The sequence below is a fragment of the Cnephaeus nilssonii genome (assembly GCF_951640355.1).
Source record: "Cnephaeus nilssonii genome assembly, chromosome: 14".
In the NCBI taxonomy this organism is placed as follows: Eukaryota; Metazoa; Chordata; class Mammalia; order Chiroptera; family Vespertilionidae; genus Cnephaeus; species Cnephaeus nilssonii.
Window position 1 is genome coordinate 10,145,007 of NC_137085.1, and position 17,637 is coordinate 10,162,643.

The 17,637-nt window shown below is 54.8% G+C and overlaps 1 protein-coding gene across 4 annotated transcripts in view; it reads right to left on the reverse strand.

Annotated features, from left to right (window-relative positions):
* The window catches only part of WHRN (whirlin), a 64,497-nt gene that overhangs the window by 26,855 nt on the left and 20,005 nt on the right, over positions 1–17,637 (reverse strand). For all 4 annotated transcript variants that reach the window (XM_079789957.1, XM_079789956.1, XM_079789955.1 and 1 more), the window contains exons 2-3: positions 13,808–14,023; positions 7,802–7,927 (exon numbers count right to left, since the gene is read on the reverse strand). In XM_079789957.1, coding sequence (XP_079646083.1) covers positions 7,802–7,927; positions 13,808–14,023 — 342 coding nt within the window. The remainder of the gene's footprint in view (positions 1–7,801; positions 7,928–13,807; positions 14,024–17,637) is intronic.

The following is a 17,637-nucleotide window of genomic DNA, read 5'->3' on the forward strand; positions in this document are numbered from 1 at the left end:
ACTCGGTAGAGAGAGGCTTTCAATAGCTTGTCCTTCGCTTCCCTTCCCAATGGAGGCGACAGGTTGGGATGTCAACTGATTTGCTCAAGGTCACTGGTCACACAGGAAGTGAATAAGGAGCCAGCATCTGAGCCCAGCTTTCTACATTCTTCCTTCCACCCCGTGCCACCCTCATCCCAGCATGTGCCTGGCACGCAGGAGGCATTTAGTAACTGGTGAAGGGACAGGAGAGATCGCCCTTCCGCCTCTCTACTCACTTCCATTAGCTTCCCCTTTTCCTTTGGTTTGTGAACTTGGATTTGGCATGTTTAATGGTCTTGATCTGACTTCCCTGCCCCCTGCACTCTCCCACCTAAAAAAAAAAACCTAGCCGAAACCGGTTTGGCTCAGTGGATAGAGCGTCGGTCTGCGGACTGAAAGGTCCCAGGTTCGATTCCGGTCAAGGGCATGTACATTGGTTGCGGGCACATCCCTGGTGGGGGGTGTGCAGGAGGCAGCTGGTCGATGTATCTCTCTCATCGATGTTTCTAGCTCTCTATCCCTCTCCCTTTCTTTCTGTGAAAAAAATCAATAAAATAGATTTTTTTTTAAAATTAAAAAAAAAAACCTAAGAGCTCCATGCGTTGATTCATTGAAATGTTACTTTTTCTTACCGATCGAAGCCAGCTTTGAGTTAGATGACGTGGGTCAATAAGGCAAAAAGTAAAGAGGCAAAGAGGCTGCGTCCACCAGCCCTGCAGACGGGGAGACCGAGGCCCAGAAAGCATAATTAGCCAAGAAAAACTCACGCCGCCCAGAACTCATCAAGACACGACCCTCCGGAGGGAGGAGAGACAGGTGAAAGAGTGATGGAGTGTCCAATATCGCTCAGCCTGCCATCAGGCGCCGATGGGGAGGACATGGAAGGATAAACGAATAAAGGTGGCTTGATTTTATTTGTCACCACTGCCTCCTATTTATCACCAGCGATGGAGGAACGGAGGGCGGACCATGGGAATGCCCTTCATTTCAAGGCAGAGGAAAGACTCCTCCATCATCCACAGCCCATCGAGTGACAGGCTCCGATCTGGGATGCTCTGAGGGGAGCATGCGGGGACAGCAGCAAGGACAGGACACTGATCTCCCCTAAAGCGGGCCAACCACCAGCAGCAGGCACTCACTTCCTCTGGGCCTGAGGTGCATGGGGAAAGTGCTCAGCAGGCTTGGGAGTGACCCCACTCAGGGGAGGGTCCCCTCTTTCTCCTTGAGACCCAGGGAGAATAATTTTACCACGCTAAGCCTTCTTTCCCTCAAAACTCAGGAAGGAGACCACCAACTGTTACACTGTTATGCAGGTGAAGTGAGAGGCCATCTGGTGTGTGGTTAATGAGCACAGACCCAGGAGTCTGCCCTCTGGGTCTAAACCCAGACTCTGCCAATTGCTCTCTGTGTGACCTTGGGTAAGTTCCTTAACCCCTCTGTGCCTCAGTCACCTTCTCTTCCACGTCAGGTATGAAACCTGTCAAGTACCGAAAACAACCTAAATGCCCACAGAGGAGAGTGGCTGAATCAAGTCAGGCAGAGACACACAGTGCGGCACCAAGCAGCCGCGAAGAAGAATAAAGACTTCTGTGCACTGACATGAAGTGATTTCCAGGATGTTCCACTTTAAAAATTAAGGTGCAAAATAATACCTATAGCATACTGCCTTTTGTAAAGAAACAGAGAAAGAATACATGTACCTAATTGCTTTAGCAAAAAAGAAACAGGAATAACCCAAAAACTAGTCTGTTCAGTTACCTGCAAGGAGCGGGAGGAGTGAATAGAAGGGGTGTGGGGAAGAAGGGATAATTTTGAGCCCTATTGAACGCCAGTGGAAACGAAGGGACCTATTGCAAATAAGTAACAGAACCAAGCTGAAGAGGAAAAGAAACAACTAACCCAACATAATACTTTGACTCTAAACCCTCAGTTTAAAGACAAAATGAATTGCTAACAAATCAGAACCTCCACCTAGCAGGTTCATTTTTCACAGTGGAAAGCATGAGGCAATTCTGAAACGACTTTTGTCTCTAAGATTGGGCAAATGAGTAAATATGTTGGACCGTCTAGATGAGAACCAAGTACCCCCTACGGGCCAGCACTATGCTTGGCGGTGGGGCGACAGGAGGTACCATATCGGTTTCCTAGAGCTGCTGTGACAAAGTGCCACAAACTTAATGGCTTTAAAGAACACAGACTTATTATCCTACAGTTCTGGAGGTCAGAAGTCCGACGTGGGTCTCTCTTGGGCAGTAGCATAACTGGGAGCAATTATGACCAAGGAGGGGGAGGGAGGAGCTTTAAAAGCCAGGCAGTAGGACTGAGCAAACTGAAGGTCTACAATTTATTAAGCTCCCATTCGGAGGCCAGTTCACAAATGCAGCCAAGACAGCAACCGAGGAAGGATGGAGAAGGTGGCTCAGCCAGCGGAGAGAGCCTAACACAGTCACCCAGCATGTGCGGGTTTTTCGGGGGAGACGTCAGCTCCCAGCTCCTTGGGAAAGCTGTTCGCCCTCTGTGCGGACTCATCAGCTACCTGAGACTTTCAGAGGCCTTTGCCCACCAGTCTTACCCACCAGCACCCACACTTACACAATTAGGGCTGCCATTTTGGGGTGCTTATCATATGCCAGGCACTGGATTTTACATACATAGCTCATTGTGTCCTGACATCATCATTATTATTATTACTAGAGGTCCTGTGCACGAGTCCATACACGGGTGGGGTCCCTTGGCCTGGCTGGCGATCAGGGCTGATCGGGGGCATCTCGCCGAGTCCCGATCGGGGCTGATCAGGAGGCCGATGGGGGCCAGCCGGCCTGGGGGAGGGACTGTGGGAGGTTGGCAGGCCGCAGAGGTTGGCCGTGGGAGCACACTGACCACCAGGGGGCAGCTCCTGCATTGAGCATCTGTCCCCTGGTGGTTAATGCACATCATAGCTGTCATCCGGTCATAATGGTCACTTAGGCTTTTATATATAGATAGATTATTATCCTATATAATAAATAAAACCCTAATATGCAAATTGATCGAACAGCAGAACAACCGGTCGCTATGACATGCACTGACCACCAGGGGGCAGATGCAGGAGCTGCCCCCTGGTGGTCAGTGTGCTCCCACAGGGGGGCACCACTCAGCCAGAAGCTGGGCTCACAGCTGGCCAGTGCAGCTGCAGTGGCGGGAGCCTCTCCCGCCTCCGCGTCAGCGCTAAGGACCCCCTGGGGGATGTCCAACTGCTGCCCAAGGGGTCCTGGACTGTGAGAGGGCATAGGCTGGGCTGAGGGACTCCCCCTGGCCCCCCCCTCAGTGCACAAATGTCATGCACCAGGCCTCTAGTTATTATTATAGACATTAGTAGTTGAGAGCCTGGAATCTACCTGCAGCACAGCCCCCGCTCCACAGTCCCTGGGAAGGGAAGCAAGATGCCGTCTCTCAGGTTCAGGGCTCGTGGCCCCTCCCCGGGAGCGCAAGGTGGCCCCTGCACCTCTGGGAGAGACAGCCCGTCCTCTAAGCTGGAGCTCAATAACATGAAAGTTATTACCCACCTCTTGCTTAAAGAGCCAGGGGATTTTCAAGTCCCCAAAGCAATCAGGGGCTGCTGTGCCACGATTCCTCCCAAGCCGGCTCTCTGGGGCCGGGGCTGGCGCGCCAGCGAGGAACCGAAAGGAACAGCCTTGGGTTGCTTCCCTCCCAGAGGAACTATATGTATATGTAGTAGCTCATGGGTACACACATCTCTATTTATGTATTGCCTGTGTATGTATCTACATACCTATTTTTTCTTGTATGTGAAGGAGTCCACACTGATACCAGCAGAAACCAAATGGGCCTCCCACCCTGGGATGGCCTCAGGGGTGCAGGTCGTGGGGCCAGGCAGGATCTGGGAGGGCCACCCTGGGCTTCCGAAGCTTGCTTGCTGAATTTTAGGACTAAATGTCCTTTATTTCCTCTCTTTGCAGTCTCTTGAGATTTGGTCAAATTAGGGTACTAAGGAGGTGACAGAAGAAAGCAGGTGGCCTTTAAAGGGCCTGAAGGGCGAGGCCCTCGATCCTGAGCAAGTTACTGCCCCTCTCTGAGCCTCACCTGCTCATCCATTAAACGGTGCTATTAATGCCCGCCATAGGGCTATTGGGAGGAATAAATAAGAGTGTATCTAAAGCGTTTGGCACAGCACTTGGTCCATAATAGCTGGTTAATAAAGAGCAACTGCTCTCATCATTATTCTTTTTAAATGCTAGTCGATCTTGGCTGTCCTTAAAGGAACAAACAAGGTTTTATGGCCCATTCTTTGGTGGGGATTGAAGCTGTAGGGGAAGGTGCTCAGGAACAAGAGAGGCTGAAGGAATAAGTGCTGGAGGGGAGCCAGCCCCTGCCGGGAGGGAGGGTGGGAGAGCTCCAAGCTCCAGGGCTGCGCCCAGGGCACACGCTGGGAGGTGCCCGCCCCCCTCCGAGGAGCTTTCCTTCCCAGCAGGGGACCTGCCCTTTCCCTGGACCCACACGGCCCTGAGGAGCTAAGTGGGCGAGTGCTGGGAGCCAGGCAGAAGGCAGCACTTGCTCCCCGGGAAAGCTCTGCACGGCAGCAAGGAGCCTTGTTGACAAACAAAGCCTGTTCTTGGCTCCACCGCCCACACGGCCAAGCCCCTTTCTTCCACTTCAATGTGCCTAATTCTACTGAAAGCGCATTGGCAATAAAGGGAACTAATCGGTCCTGGATGCCGAGTGGGTGTAGGCAGGCGCCTGCTGTCCCAGGGACCGCGGAGGGCAAAGTAAAATAAAGTAAAATACCGGCGGGGAACACAGAGTGCTTTCCTGTGGTGGACGCTGAAGATGGAAATCCTCTACTGAAGGCAGGCGTTTTAGGAGCAAATAAATAAAGCCTTCGATAGCCTGCAACTGAGAAGCAACTGAGGTGGCCAGAAAACTTGTACGGAATCCTTTTCCTCTGCCTTGTTTCAAAATGGAAATCACCTACTGAAGCTGTTCGCATGATTATGAAAGTAATACTCGGTTCAGACACTGCGCAAGGACATAAAGAAGAGGGAGAGTCATCCATAACCTCTTCACGGCAAGATCACCGCTGCTGACATGGTGGGAGAGGTCTGCGCATTGTTACGTACGTATTTCACACGCGTGAGGTCCTGCTGGGTGTGTGATCCTGCAGCCTGTGCTTCCCCGTTAGCAACAGGCCATGGGCGTCTTTAAGCTGGCACGGTCCCCTGAGGCCAGAGCCGGCACGTCCTCTCCGCACACTCCCTCCCCCTTTCTTAACAAGGGTTCCATCAGAACACATCCATCACCAACACAGTACAGGCCCATTCGTGTGTCTCCTGTCACTGAGGACACTGCTCGTGTCATCACACAACATCCCCCCTCGGAGGGGCCCGGGGGAAACCGCTCTCCGGCCTCAGGAAGAGGAAAAACCAGACTTCTCAAGCACAGCTGGTTTGTTCTCATCTTACAAATGTGTCTCCCCTGCTGCCCTCTTTGCGGCGGCTGCCAGGAAGCTCAGAGCCAACTGTGTCCTGCCTGTGGCTGGGTGTGCAATCCGCATCGCAAGTGTTCTGGAAAGATTCTCACTCCGGCTTTCTCTCTTCCCTCTGCCCCATTGTTCTTCCTCCCAATTTTCTCACTCATTTAAAAAAAAAAAATAGGCATCTTTACTTTGTGTTTTGAAACTACCTTCAAACTTTTTTTTTTGGGGGGGGGGGGAATAAATGGAATTAAAATTGTAGGCTAAATGCAACGTGGTGTGCTGGATTAGACTGTATTCTAGAACCAAAGTGGGAAAACTGTGAACTCTGAATAGGAAGTTGGAATGGGTTTAGCAGTATAGCACCAATAATGTCAGCTCCTGTCTTGGCAAATGCACCCTGCTTATACAAGATGTTAATATCAGGGGAAGCTAGATGAAGGAAAAGGGGAACTGTCTTTGCAACTTTTCAGTACATCTAAAATTATTTCAAAATAACACATTTATTGAACACAATCTGCATACAGACTACCAGGAGACTGTTTCCTCTTGGAGACCCAACAAGGTACCATCTCAACTGGCCGAGAGCACAGCAAGCGCCCAGACCCGGGGCATTTCAGAACCACCTAGAACCAGCCGGCCTCTGTGGAGCACCTACTACCCACCCGCTGGCCTGGTTCCGAGCACAGTTCAGAACCAGGACCCCGATTCCCAAAGGCGAATCCTGGCTTTCCCTCTCACTAGCTGTGCAAACTGTCTCAGAGGCTGGGCCTGTGCAATGGGCCAGCGAAAGAAGGCATTTAACAGCGGTGCCGGGAGGCTTAAAGCACTTGGGAAAGAACAGTTTGTCTCAGTCAGTCCCAGCTGTGTAACAAAGCAACTGGGTGGCTCAGAAGCAACATTTATTCCCTCTCTCCTCCCCGTGCTGGAGGCTGCAAGTCCGAGGTCAGGGTGCCACCTGGTCGGGTTCTGGTGAGAACTCTCTCCCAGGTTTCAGAGCACCAACTTCTCCTGATGTCCTCATAGTGGAGAGCGCTCTCGGGGGTCCCCCTTTTTAAGGACATGAATCCTATTCATGAGGCTCCACCCTCGGGACCTAAGCACCTCCCAGAGGCCCCACCTCCTGGCATCACCAAACTGGGGGTTAGCATTGACACACATCAATTTGCGGGGGGACACAAACATTCAGTCCATAACTTAGACATTCAATATTTAACCTCTGTTATTAACGTTATTGTGAGTTCAGTAATCCTGAGAAAGACATGTCATTTTTTATGATTCCCTGGGAAAAGGACGGGAATCCCAGAGAGGTCAAGGGGTTCTCCAAGGTCACACAGCTATTAAAGCAAAAGCGCAATCTGGGATTTGAATCCAGTCTTCCTGGCTCCAAACACAGAGCTCTGCCCGCTACACTGTATTTCCTAAGAGAAGCTGACACGACAGAGGCCTGTCTGTCCACCACTCCAGCCGGACCCCACAGCATGGCTCCGGAGGATCCCCTGAACACCACTCTGACCCGCCATGACCTTTCCTCTCCTCTGCGTAGAGGATCAGGTTCCCCACCATTATGGGGCATTCAGGCCCTTTGTTATGGAGACACAGTCTCATCTCGGCTGCGTTCCAGGAATCAAGACTGCCTGGGCCCCATCTGCTGTGTGACCTTGGGTAAGCCTGCTTAACCTCTCCATGCCTCAGTTTACCCAGCTGGAAAACGTGGGTAAAAAGGCCCTACCCCACAGGATAGCGTGAAGGTTCCAGGAGATGATACCTGTGAAGTCAATTACGAATGCTGGGCACACAGTGAGCCCTCTTTAAGACGTGAATTAATAATAATATTTCAATAACTGCTGGTTGCCCTGGATCAAATGCCAGCCCCGAAGCTGCCCCAGTACAACCCCGGCCCAGCTCGCGGCTTTCTCCCCTCTTCCCGCTCCAAGCACCGTAATAAACTCTGAAGTCAGGGCCACCGCAGTCCATCAGCAGTGTTTGCAAAACAGCAGCCACAAAGAGCCCGGCTGGCCGGGTGCCCAGCACCATGTGGGAGGCACCCTGCGCCGAGGACAGCGGGGAACTCGGGGCGTGGGAGCTGGGACAGAGCTCCTGCCGCTCGCTCTGCGCCGTGAGTGAGAGGATGCAACCGGGGAAGGGCTCCGGCTGGGGCCAGTCCCTAAGGTGGATGCTGACTGCGCTGCTGGAAGGCTGACTGCAATCAGCCTCCGAGAGCTCCCGCGTGGCTCAGGTGGTCCCTCCCTCCCCCACGCCTGCAGCCCAGCACCCCATCCCCTCCCGTGGGAGTCGGGGGCCCCTCACCTTGAGCCCGCTGCTTTCTGCTTCGGAGCCCGGGTCCACGCCGGTGACGTAGATGCCGAGGCCGTACTCTGCTCCCCCGCGGATGGTGAGGCCCAGGGACCGGCCATCCCCCAGCACCAGGTTCACCTGCAGGAGGGACAGGACACAGCACTGAGGGCCATGAACTTCGGGGGGCAGCAGGCTGCAGTCACTCCCAGTCCCTGAGGGGCACGTGGATTCAGGTCCGCAAGATCCCTGGGGACATGGCAGCTTCTGCCCCAGCTCTGCCTCCAACTTGCGGAGGGACCTGGGGAAGCCCCTCTCCCCTGGGCTGCAGTTACGCGTGCAGGAAAAGGGAGGCGCTGAGGGAGATGACCGCTAGGGATGCCCTGATGCTCATACGAGAGTTCCTCAGCACTCCAGGCACCACTCCTTCCCACTGCGGGCCATGGACTCTCTCTGCCTCCACTGGCGGCCCTTAACCGCATCCTTCCATCAGGGAGGGCCTGCTCGGGGCCTGGGTCTCCCTCATCTCCCAGCTCCCTCCTCAGGATCAAGGCTGAGTCCAGGCTTGGGGTGCCACAACCCGCCACCCTAGGGTCTCCTGCCTCCCCAGGGCCTTCCGCCTCTGCCATCCATCCTGACACAGCACAGGGGCGCTGCTTCAGTAGCCCTTAATTCTACAAACACAGCGGGCGCCCAGACCCAGTGTGGGCCAGGGGACCCACACGTGCCCCAGACAGTCCTGCTCGCAAGGGTCTCCGTCTAGAGGGGCAGCGGGACCAGTAAACAGTGTGACCGGAGCGTGGTGGGTGGCCCAGGGACCGTGTGGGTGCAGAGAAGGGACAGTGGCCCTGACGGGAGTGAGGTGGTCAGGGAGGTTTCCTGGAGAAAGGGACGTCTCTGATGAGATGGGAGGGGGAGCCTCCTGGAAATAGGGCCTTGGGATCCTGACGGCTGAGGGGGCCCGGGCAAGGGGAGGGCCGAAGCTCCGAAGCTGGAATCTGGATAGTGCACAGCCCCTGGGGTCACCGCAGGATTCTGTTTGTATGGAGGCGGCAGGGAGGGAGAGGGAGAAACAAGACCAGCCTATGTGCGGGGCTGTGAGCGAGGCCACGCCTGGGCCTTACGCAGGGGAGAGAGGCTCAGCCTGGGGTTTTAGAAAGACTCCTGGGGAGGAAACAGGAGAGAGGGCCCCTTTCTGGAGATCCCACAGGGAAGGGTGTGCACTTAAAACAGGCGAGAGGGCAGAGGCAGGACTCAGACCAGCGAGGCGGGCTGAGGATGAGTGGGCGGTCCCCACCTGGAACCCCCACTTTGCCAGGTAGAACAAACCCCGTCTTCCATATTGTGCCTTTAGGCCTGGAACCAGCCGAACTCAGCCCTGCTCACTGGGTGACCTGGGGTCTGTTCTCTTGCCCCCCAACACCCCCAGCCCCACCCCCACCTGGTCCCTCCAGCTCCAGGACACAAAGGTTCTGGGGAGAGAGCCCAGAGGAGCCCAGGAACACACAGATGGCAGGAGTCGTCTGCGGCTCACCCTCTGAATACTAAGGATGAAAACAAACCTCCCGCCTTGCCGCCACCTCCCCATAAATCCTTCGCAGGGAATAAAACGGAGTCTTTATTACAGAACTGTAATAATAGTCCCATCAACCACACAGTAATCGGCCTCAATCACTTGCGGGAAATCCAGCTGGCGTTTGGTAGGAAACAAGATTCACAGATGGGAAAGGACAGTCCGGGGAGGCAGCCTGGCTCCCCGAAAAGACCACCACGCCCACCAATAATAGGAACGGAGTAATGATAACTCACTAGGTTAGCTGGTGACTAGATGCATTTCCTAAATCCCAGGCACTTCACATGCATTAATTACCTCATTTCATCCCCTCTCCTCCTCTACGGCTTTATTCTTACCATCCCCATTTTCCAGATGAGAAAACTGAGGCTGGAGGATGAAAGGATGTGGCCACGGTCACAGCCAACAGCTAGCAGAGGCCAGGCATTTATGCGGAGCACCACACTGACTCCTGAAGGCCCGAGTTCAAATCCTGCTTCTGCCCTTTACTCCTGGGCAACCGTGGGGCAAGGCCCATCACTTCTCTGACCTTCAGTTTCCCCATCAGTGAAATCCTCGCACACAACCTACAAGGAGCAGGCACCGCCATCCCCCTTCCTGCCTGGCCTAGAACCCCGACCCTGCCCAGGAAGCAATATGAGCAACCCCAGGAGATGATGTCAATAAGCATTTGGGGGCAAAAATATATGAAAGGTACCTAGCGCCGAGGTGGCATTCGGTAAGCGATGGTTGTCACTGGAATTAATGACTATATCCCGGACACTGTGCTCTGTGCTTACACACATGACCAGTGATCCCTGAGACAGTCCCACATGGCTGCCGTGACCATCCCCAAACCCAGGAGCGGGACACCTAAGTGGCTCACCCAAGGTTGAGTGACTCTCTCAAGGCCACACGGTCGGGAAGTGCTAAAACCAGGTGTGATACTGTGATTTATAACAAGAAATATATATAGTTGGTCTTCAACCCCATTCCTCGCCCTGAGCTCCTGAGACCCGTGTAAATCCCTAAGGGGTAAGAGCAGTAGGAGCGTCTTTTGTTCCAATGAGGTGACTCTGGGTGGGTCCCTGGATGGCTCCTGCCTGGGGCCTGGTCACCAGAAAGACCAAACCATGATGAGGAGTTTGGAATTTTCACCTCCCACCCCCATTCTCCAGAGAGGGAGAGGGGCTGGAAGGGGAGTTAACTGATCGGGCCTATGTGAGGAACCTCCATAAAGTCCCAGTGGTAAGGGTGCAGGGAACTTTGGGTTGGTGAACATGTGAAGGCAAAGGGAGAGGGGCACATCTGGAGAGAGGGGCACATCTGGAGAGAGCACCGGAGCTCTGCGTCCCTCCCCACACATCTCTTCCATCTGGATGTTCATCTGTAGCCTTTATCCAATCCTTTTACAACAAACTGGTAAACGGTAAGCAAGCTGTTTTCCTGAGCTCTGTGAGTTGCTCTAGGAAATTAACAGAACCCAAGGAGGGGGTCATGAGGACCACCAAGTTATATCCTCTGTGAACCATTTGTACGCCATAAGCGTCTAGAGACGCAAGCGGCGGACCTTTTTAAATTAAATTCAAAATATCGTGGCCGTTAACTGGTTAACTCTGCAAAGAACAGTGTACGCGTGGGTTTAATCAAACAGGACTTATATGCAAACCCAGCAAATGTTTACTGAGCTTCTAGCATGTACTGACCAGTCTATATTCATTCATTCATTCATTCACTCGATAGTTACTGAGAGCCTGTGCTGTGCTAGGCACCACCAGGGCACAGAACCAAGATCCTTACCGCCACAGAACTGGCACAGCAGTGGGGAGAGTAGGCCCTATTATTGTCTTCATTTTACAGAGGAGAGACTGAAGCCCGGAGAGGTTATATCCCTTGTACAAGGTCACCCAGCTGGTTAGGATTTCTGAAGTTTGGGTGTGAAGTCCACCCGGGAGTCGGGTCACAGCTATTTAGAATATTAGATGCGACCAGGCCACTGGACAGAAGGGTCAGGCCCAGGGAGCCAGAGTGAGGGCTCCAGAGACACTTCCCCAGGGCCCTGCTCAACAAGGACGCGGGGGTTTCCATGTTGTACCAGCGAGAGGAGACACGAGGACAGGGCAGAAGCTGCCGTCGGGAGCGCTGAGGTCTGCGAAGGCCTCCTTGGGGTGGCCTAGGGTCTTTGCTGCCTTCTGAAGCATGGGCCTCCGGGGAGCCCAATTCTCTCAGCCTCTGTCTTCTGCATTCCTACGTAGTCACCCCTAGACTCCCAGAGGTCACCTTCTCTCCTCCCCACCCTCCCGTCCACTCAATTCCAGGGGCAGGGTCCTCCTCGCTCAGCCCCGAGATGCCACGCTTGTTCCCACCTCAGGGCCTTTGCATGCGCTGTCCTTGCTGCCTGGGGCTTTCAGCCCCCAGATGGCGCACGGTGGCTTTCTCTTCCTCTCTCGGTTTCACTCTGGAACCGGCTCCTCGGAGAGGCCCTACCTGACCACCTCCTCCCAAGCAGTGCCTCCCTCCCCGTCGCTCTCTCTCCCCTCTCCTGATTTCACTCCTTCCGTCCGTCTTTACCACTTTAATGCTCTTGCTGACTTATGTTCATTTTTGGGTTACTGTCTCACTCCTCCCAGGACCTCCTATTCCCACTTCCCACAACAGCCTCAGGCACACCAGGACCTCACTAAGTTCAGGGGGCCTCGCTGCATGGGTCCTAGGTGCTGAGTGCTGAGTCTCCGACCCCTCACCTGTAAGATGTGGATAAGGACACCTGCCCTGCAGGGCAGTCGGCGGATTCAATCAGATGCTGTAAGTACAGAGCCCAGCACCCCCAGCCAGCCCTCCACCAGCGAGAAGAGAATTCCTACTCTAAGATTATGTCCTACCCCGAGGGACGGGGCTGGAGAAAAGGATAAAGCCAGTCCTCTGCCTCACCCTGGAAGGCCGGACTTGGAAATGAGTCAAGGCCACAGGCACCGCTGCTTTCTCAAGACGGCCAGAGAGCAAGGTTGCCTGGGGGGCGAGGGGGCTGACCCCCACCCAGCCCTGCCTCCCTGGAAGAAGCCCAGGCGGATCCAGTGGTGCCTACCAGCTGGCTACCCACTACCTCTCGCCTGGCACAGAGGCGGCTGCCATCTCTGTCTCGCCTGCAGATCGATGTTTGAGCACAAAGAACACAAAACATTAAATAAATGTTACGGTCCTCTCGACAGGAAAGGAAAGCTGAGGAAGTCTCCAGAGGGAAGGCGCGCTGTGGCCTCCAGGAGGCTGCCGGTGTCAAGGTCCTGAAGGACCAGAGAGCTGCTTGCAGGTGTGACATTCCTAGTGCCAGGAGCGACACGGGGGGGGGGGGGGGGGGGGGGGATGCAGACAGCCCCCAGAGTGAAGTTTAAAACATCAGGGGGACCACCATCTCCCAGTCCTTTCCACAATATTTTAAGAATCCGTCCAGGGAGAGGCGGGCTCTGTGGAGGGCGTCTGTTGAGGCCCCTGTCCCTCTTCAGGTTACCACATCCCGTGGGGCTTTGGACAACCCCTCCCCCACCAGGGACAGTCTTGGTGGTTCTGTCAATCAAATTGCCCAGCCCTCCCCACCAGCCAATCCGGTGCACCGCCCTGGAATAGGAATGCTGAGGGGAAGGATGCAGAGAACTGAAAGGGAGGAGATCCCTTTCTTCTGGAGGCTGCACCCCCAGTTTCTCGGCTTCAGTTCTGGGACTGCCACACGCTGCCAGCAAATTCTTACTCTGTGGGGGTGACCAGGACCGGTTTCTGTTCCTTACAGCCCAGACCAGCCCTGCAACCGGCTCCCTCTAGGGCAGTGGTTCTCAACCTTCCTAATGCCGCGGCCCTTTAATACAGTTCCTCATGTTGTGGTGACCCCCAACCATAAAATTATTTTCGTTGCTACTTCACAACTGTAATTTTGCTACTGTTAATGAATCGTAATGTAAATATCTGTGTTTTCCGATGGTCTCAGGCTCTACAGCTGCGGTTCTCAACCTGTGGCTCTCGAGCCACAGTTTGCCAACCACTGCTCTAGGGCATGAAGTCCTGGCAGCAAGCGTGGCTAAGCGCCTGGGTCAGAACTGCTGAGAAGTTAAGTCATTTCTAGTTTAAAGGGAAGCTCTGAGCTTTGTCCTAGAGGACAGCAGTGGAGGGAATCGGGCCCCAGAATAAGATGTGGAACAGCGCTGCCCTCCAGCCTACACTGTCCCCTCGGTTTCGCTGTGACAGGAGAGACACCCAATCTTATTTACGTCACAGGCTTTGCTGCAGCACCTTGGTCTGCACTGTAACACAGCCTGCACAGGTCAAAAAGAACGAACAGAACCCCGACAGGACCAACCCCTCCTTCCAGCCTCTAAAAGGCCTCCCTGTGCTGGGCTTAGCAAGAAGACCTGTCTCAGGGGCCAGCCTCCCTCACAGACCCCGCCTCAGGTCGGCCTGCCGGGCCGAGGCGGGCAGCTCACCTTTTTCTCATCCCCGCCTTGCAGCAGGTGCAGGGTGCTCCTCCGGTCGCCCTCACGCCTCAGGGCACCGCTGTGGGGCCGGGGCAGGCTGGAGGGCGGGGAGATGCTGCGGCCCTGTGGGTCCACCCAGGTGTAGATGTGGTTGGTGACGTAGCCCCCGGGGATGCGTCCCGCCGAGTACACCGACATCACCAGCTTCTTGGAGCCCTTGAGCGCCTAGAGAGAGAGGGGAGAGAGGGATGCAGCGTTAGCAGGAGGGGCAGTGAGGGACACCCTCCCGTGACCCAGCACTTGCTTCCTCTCGGGACCCATTCACAGAGGAGAAGGCCAGTCCCTAAATGCCTTTCCTTCTCTAGCCCTGGGTTCCGTCCTATGGAAACCAGGACCTCTGTCCCTTATCTTGTTGGGGTCCAAACACAGGAGAGATAGTCTCAGCATCACAGAGCAGGCCTGAGCCTGCACCGTGGGGAGGCCTGCTTGGCTGGCGCCTGGGAACTTGCATTCGAGTGTTCCCACCGTTCCCTACCTGACAAGGGCTCGCTGTGCCCGGCCTACCTGCGTAAACCACGCGGCTCATGCCGACCACTTGCTTTCCTTCCGCAGATCTGGAATGCGGGTACAGGCAGAGGGCCCCCAATAAAAACCCGTAGCACTGCCCCAGCCAGTTTGGCTCCGTGGATAGAGTGTCGGTCCGTGGACTGAAGGATCCCGGGTTCAATACCTCGGTTGCAGGCTTGATCCTCGGCCCAGGTCAGGGTGTGTGTGGAGGCAACCAATCCATGTGTCTCTCTCTTACCAATGTTTCTCTCTCTCTGTCTCTCCCCCTCCCTTCCACTTTCTCCAGAAATCAATAGAAAAAATATCATGGGATGAGGATTAACAAAAAAAAAAACAAACCCAAACCCTTGGCGCTGAGTCTCCCTGGCAGACAGCACTTCACCCCTGTGGCACAGTTCCGTGCTGGGGGCAGGAAGCTCGCTCCGTGGGGAGGACTCGCAAGCTGGTGCCCGGTCTCCTGCAGCCTCTGCCGCGCCCCTGCTCCCTGAACTCATTTCGCTGCGTGTCCTTGCCGGGGACAAACTTCGCCCCGAGGACAACTGTATGTTGAACCTGCGAGCCCTGCTAGTGTCACAGAACTCGGGGTGGTCTCAGCGACCCCGATAAAATACAGACAAGACAGGAAAGAGATAAACATACTGATAATAACGACAGCGGGACGTTTACAAAGGGCCTGTGCGTGTCAGGCGGTCTGCCCCTGGCATGCCTCGTCTCCTGAACTCCTCACGGAACCCAGTCTTGTGGGGGAGGGGGTCCCATTATTCTGGTGAGTAAACGGAGGGACATAGTCTGTCCACACGGCTATTAAGGAGTTACCCACAGCAACTAATGGTGAGTGTAGAGAGCACCTTCATTCTGTATGTTCCAGTGTGAGACGGACCAGCCGCAAGGAGAGGGGAGGCAGACCCTGCGCCCTGGGTGGAAGCTGGGATCGGCCGTGCTGCTTCCTCGTGATGCACCTGTAGCTGCAAGGAAGCGGGGTTCCCCCCAGAAAAGGGCGTTCGGCACCAGGATCAACAGCAAACACCCCCCCGGAACTGGGGACCGTTTGAGTAAATGATGGTCCCTACACACGTGACAGTTCATGCTGCCGCTAAAGTCACATTTAAAATCATTACAAAACTTTGTAATGCCAAGGGTAGGGGACCCAGTTCAACGTTCAGTGGGGTCAGAAGGACGTAAGCCATGCCTCACAGAACGATCTCAGTTCTGGTAAAGGGAAAACCCCACGGGGAAAAAACAAACCAAACCAAACTGAGGAGCGATGTGCCAGATGCCCGCATGCCGCTCTCCGGGTGACCGTTATTCTGTTCTTCCTGTCTCTCAATATTTTCCAACTGTTCCGGAATGTGGGTACACTGCTTCCAGAAAGCAACACTATGCCTCAAAGGGGGAGGGCGGTACTTTGCTGTCTGGTCCTCCCCGCTTGCCTGAATCCAGAGCATACATTATTCTACGGACTCCCCAAATGCAGCCAAGGACAGAGCTTTCAAGGGCAGAGGGGGGCCCTGGCTGCCCAGGACCTGCCCAAGGACACTCTGACATCCTGGAGTGAGCAGGGAGGCGCCGGGTCCCTCACTCCCCTAGCTAAATGCTAGTCCCCGGGAGAGGAATAAGGAGAGGGGAAGTTCTGCCTTTACCAAAGGATCTCTGAGGAGGTGAGCAGGGGAAGATTCACAGTGCTCTTTTAGCATTCCCCGGACGCCCGGACAGAACGGCTGGGAAAATGAAAACCCGTTCAAGTCTGAGATGCAGCATGGAGGAAGCGCGAGACCAGGTGGGCTTCCGCTGGAGCAAAGGGGGAGGTAGGTCTCAGGGCTCATGGAGCCTCAGCAGAAACCTCCGAGGCCACCGAGCCCTCCACACCGAGCCCTCCACACCGTCTTCCTGCCCCTCTTCCCTGCCCTCCGCTCCCTCCTCCGGGAGGGCACTGCAGGCCGCTCAGTGCGGTTCCCACTGGCCTGCCTCTTCTCTGCTTCTTACCTGGGCAGAGTCCGAGCCGCATCATTCATTCGATGAGGGCTGACGGAGGGCCTACTGTGTGCCAGGCCAGGAGAGAACAAAGTGGGCATATGCTCATGGCACTTAACGCCTGGTGAGAGACAAGGCTTCCCCAGGCACACAGTAGGTGCTCATAAAAGCCTGGCTGACCTGATGGGGTGAGAAAGTACATATATGATCCTGAAAGTAACCCCAAGATCCACAGGCATCACCCCGCAGCCCCCTTACGCGTCTGACCTGGAAGGCTGCGCTAGAATTAGAGGCGTGCAGGTGGAGAGAACACGGATTCCGGCAGAACTGGATGCAATGGCTTCTGTCACTTGTTAGGATAGAGTCCTAGTGCCGGTCGCTCCCTCTCTCAAAGCAGCACATGTGAAAGGAGGACAACACCCGCTTCTCGGGGCTGTGTGGATTCAACAAGAGCACGTGGGAGAGGTCCAGAGGCTGTGCACACAGTAGGAGCTCAGCAAGAGGCACAGCCCACTCCCCGCTCTTCCCTGGCATGTCTGCATTGGAAGAGAAACTGGGTGTAGAAAAGCTTCGTCCAAGGGGTTAAAAAAAAGAAGGTGGGTGAGAGAACGAAGCCAACGCGTAGAGCATGATTTGTATTCTGGGTTGCTGGCAATAGTGGAATTCTCTTGGTCAGTTTTATAAATAGGCAGGCAATGACCTTGAGAACGAGAGGAGGTTAATGCCTCTGATGAGAACGCCACAGGCGGCTGGCGCCGGAGAGGGCCTGGGAGGTCAACGAGGCTGCCACAGGCTGCCCACCCCTGGTAGTTTTCGGAAGGGGACCGTGGAAACCCGAAATGGGAAGGAGAGAGAGGGTACAGCGAGGAGAGGCACAGCCAAGGACACAGGAGCCCAGCCCTGGGCCGGTCCCCTCCCCTCTGCACCCCAAGCCTCTGGGACCCAAAAATCTGATGGTCACTCAAACTTGGACCATTCCGGACCCTCTGCTCTTGGCTGTTGAAGGGTAAGTGTGGGCTTCCAGTGGGCCTTGAAGAGTAAGAAAATCAACATCCATCACCACCTTCTTTATTTTTCTGGTGAAACTGAAGAAAATGAGGCTCCGGGACAGGCCCTGAGAACCCTGCGGAAGGGCTCCATTCCCTCTAACACGTGGGTGTCATGCGAGGAGGTGGGGATGGTCTAAGAAGTGGGTTTATACTTCCTAGTCCTCTCTTGTGTCCAGGTGTACAAACAACCGCTTGATTATCTTAGAGGGTGGCACTAAATGAAGGAGCTAATTCCCAAAAAGATCTGGCCGA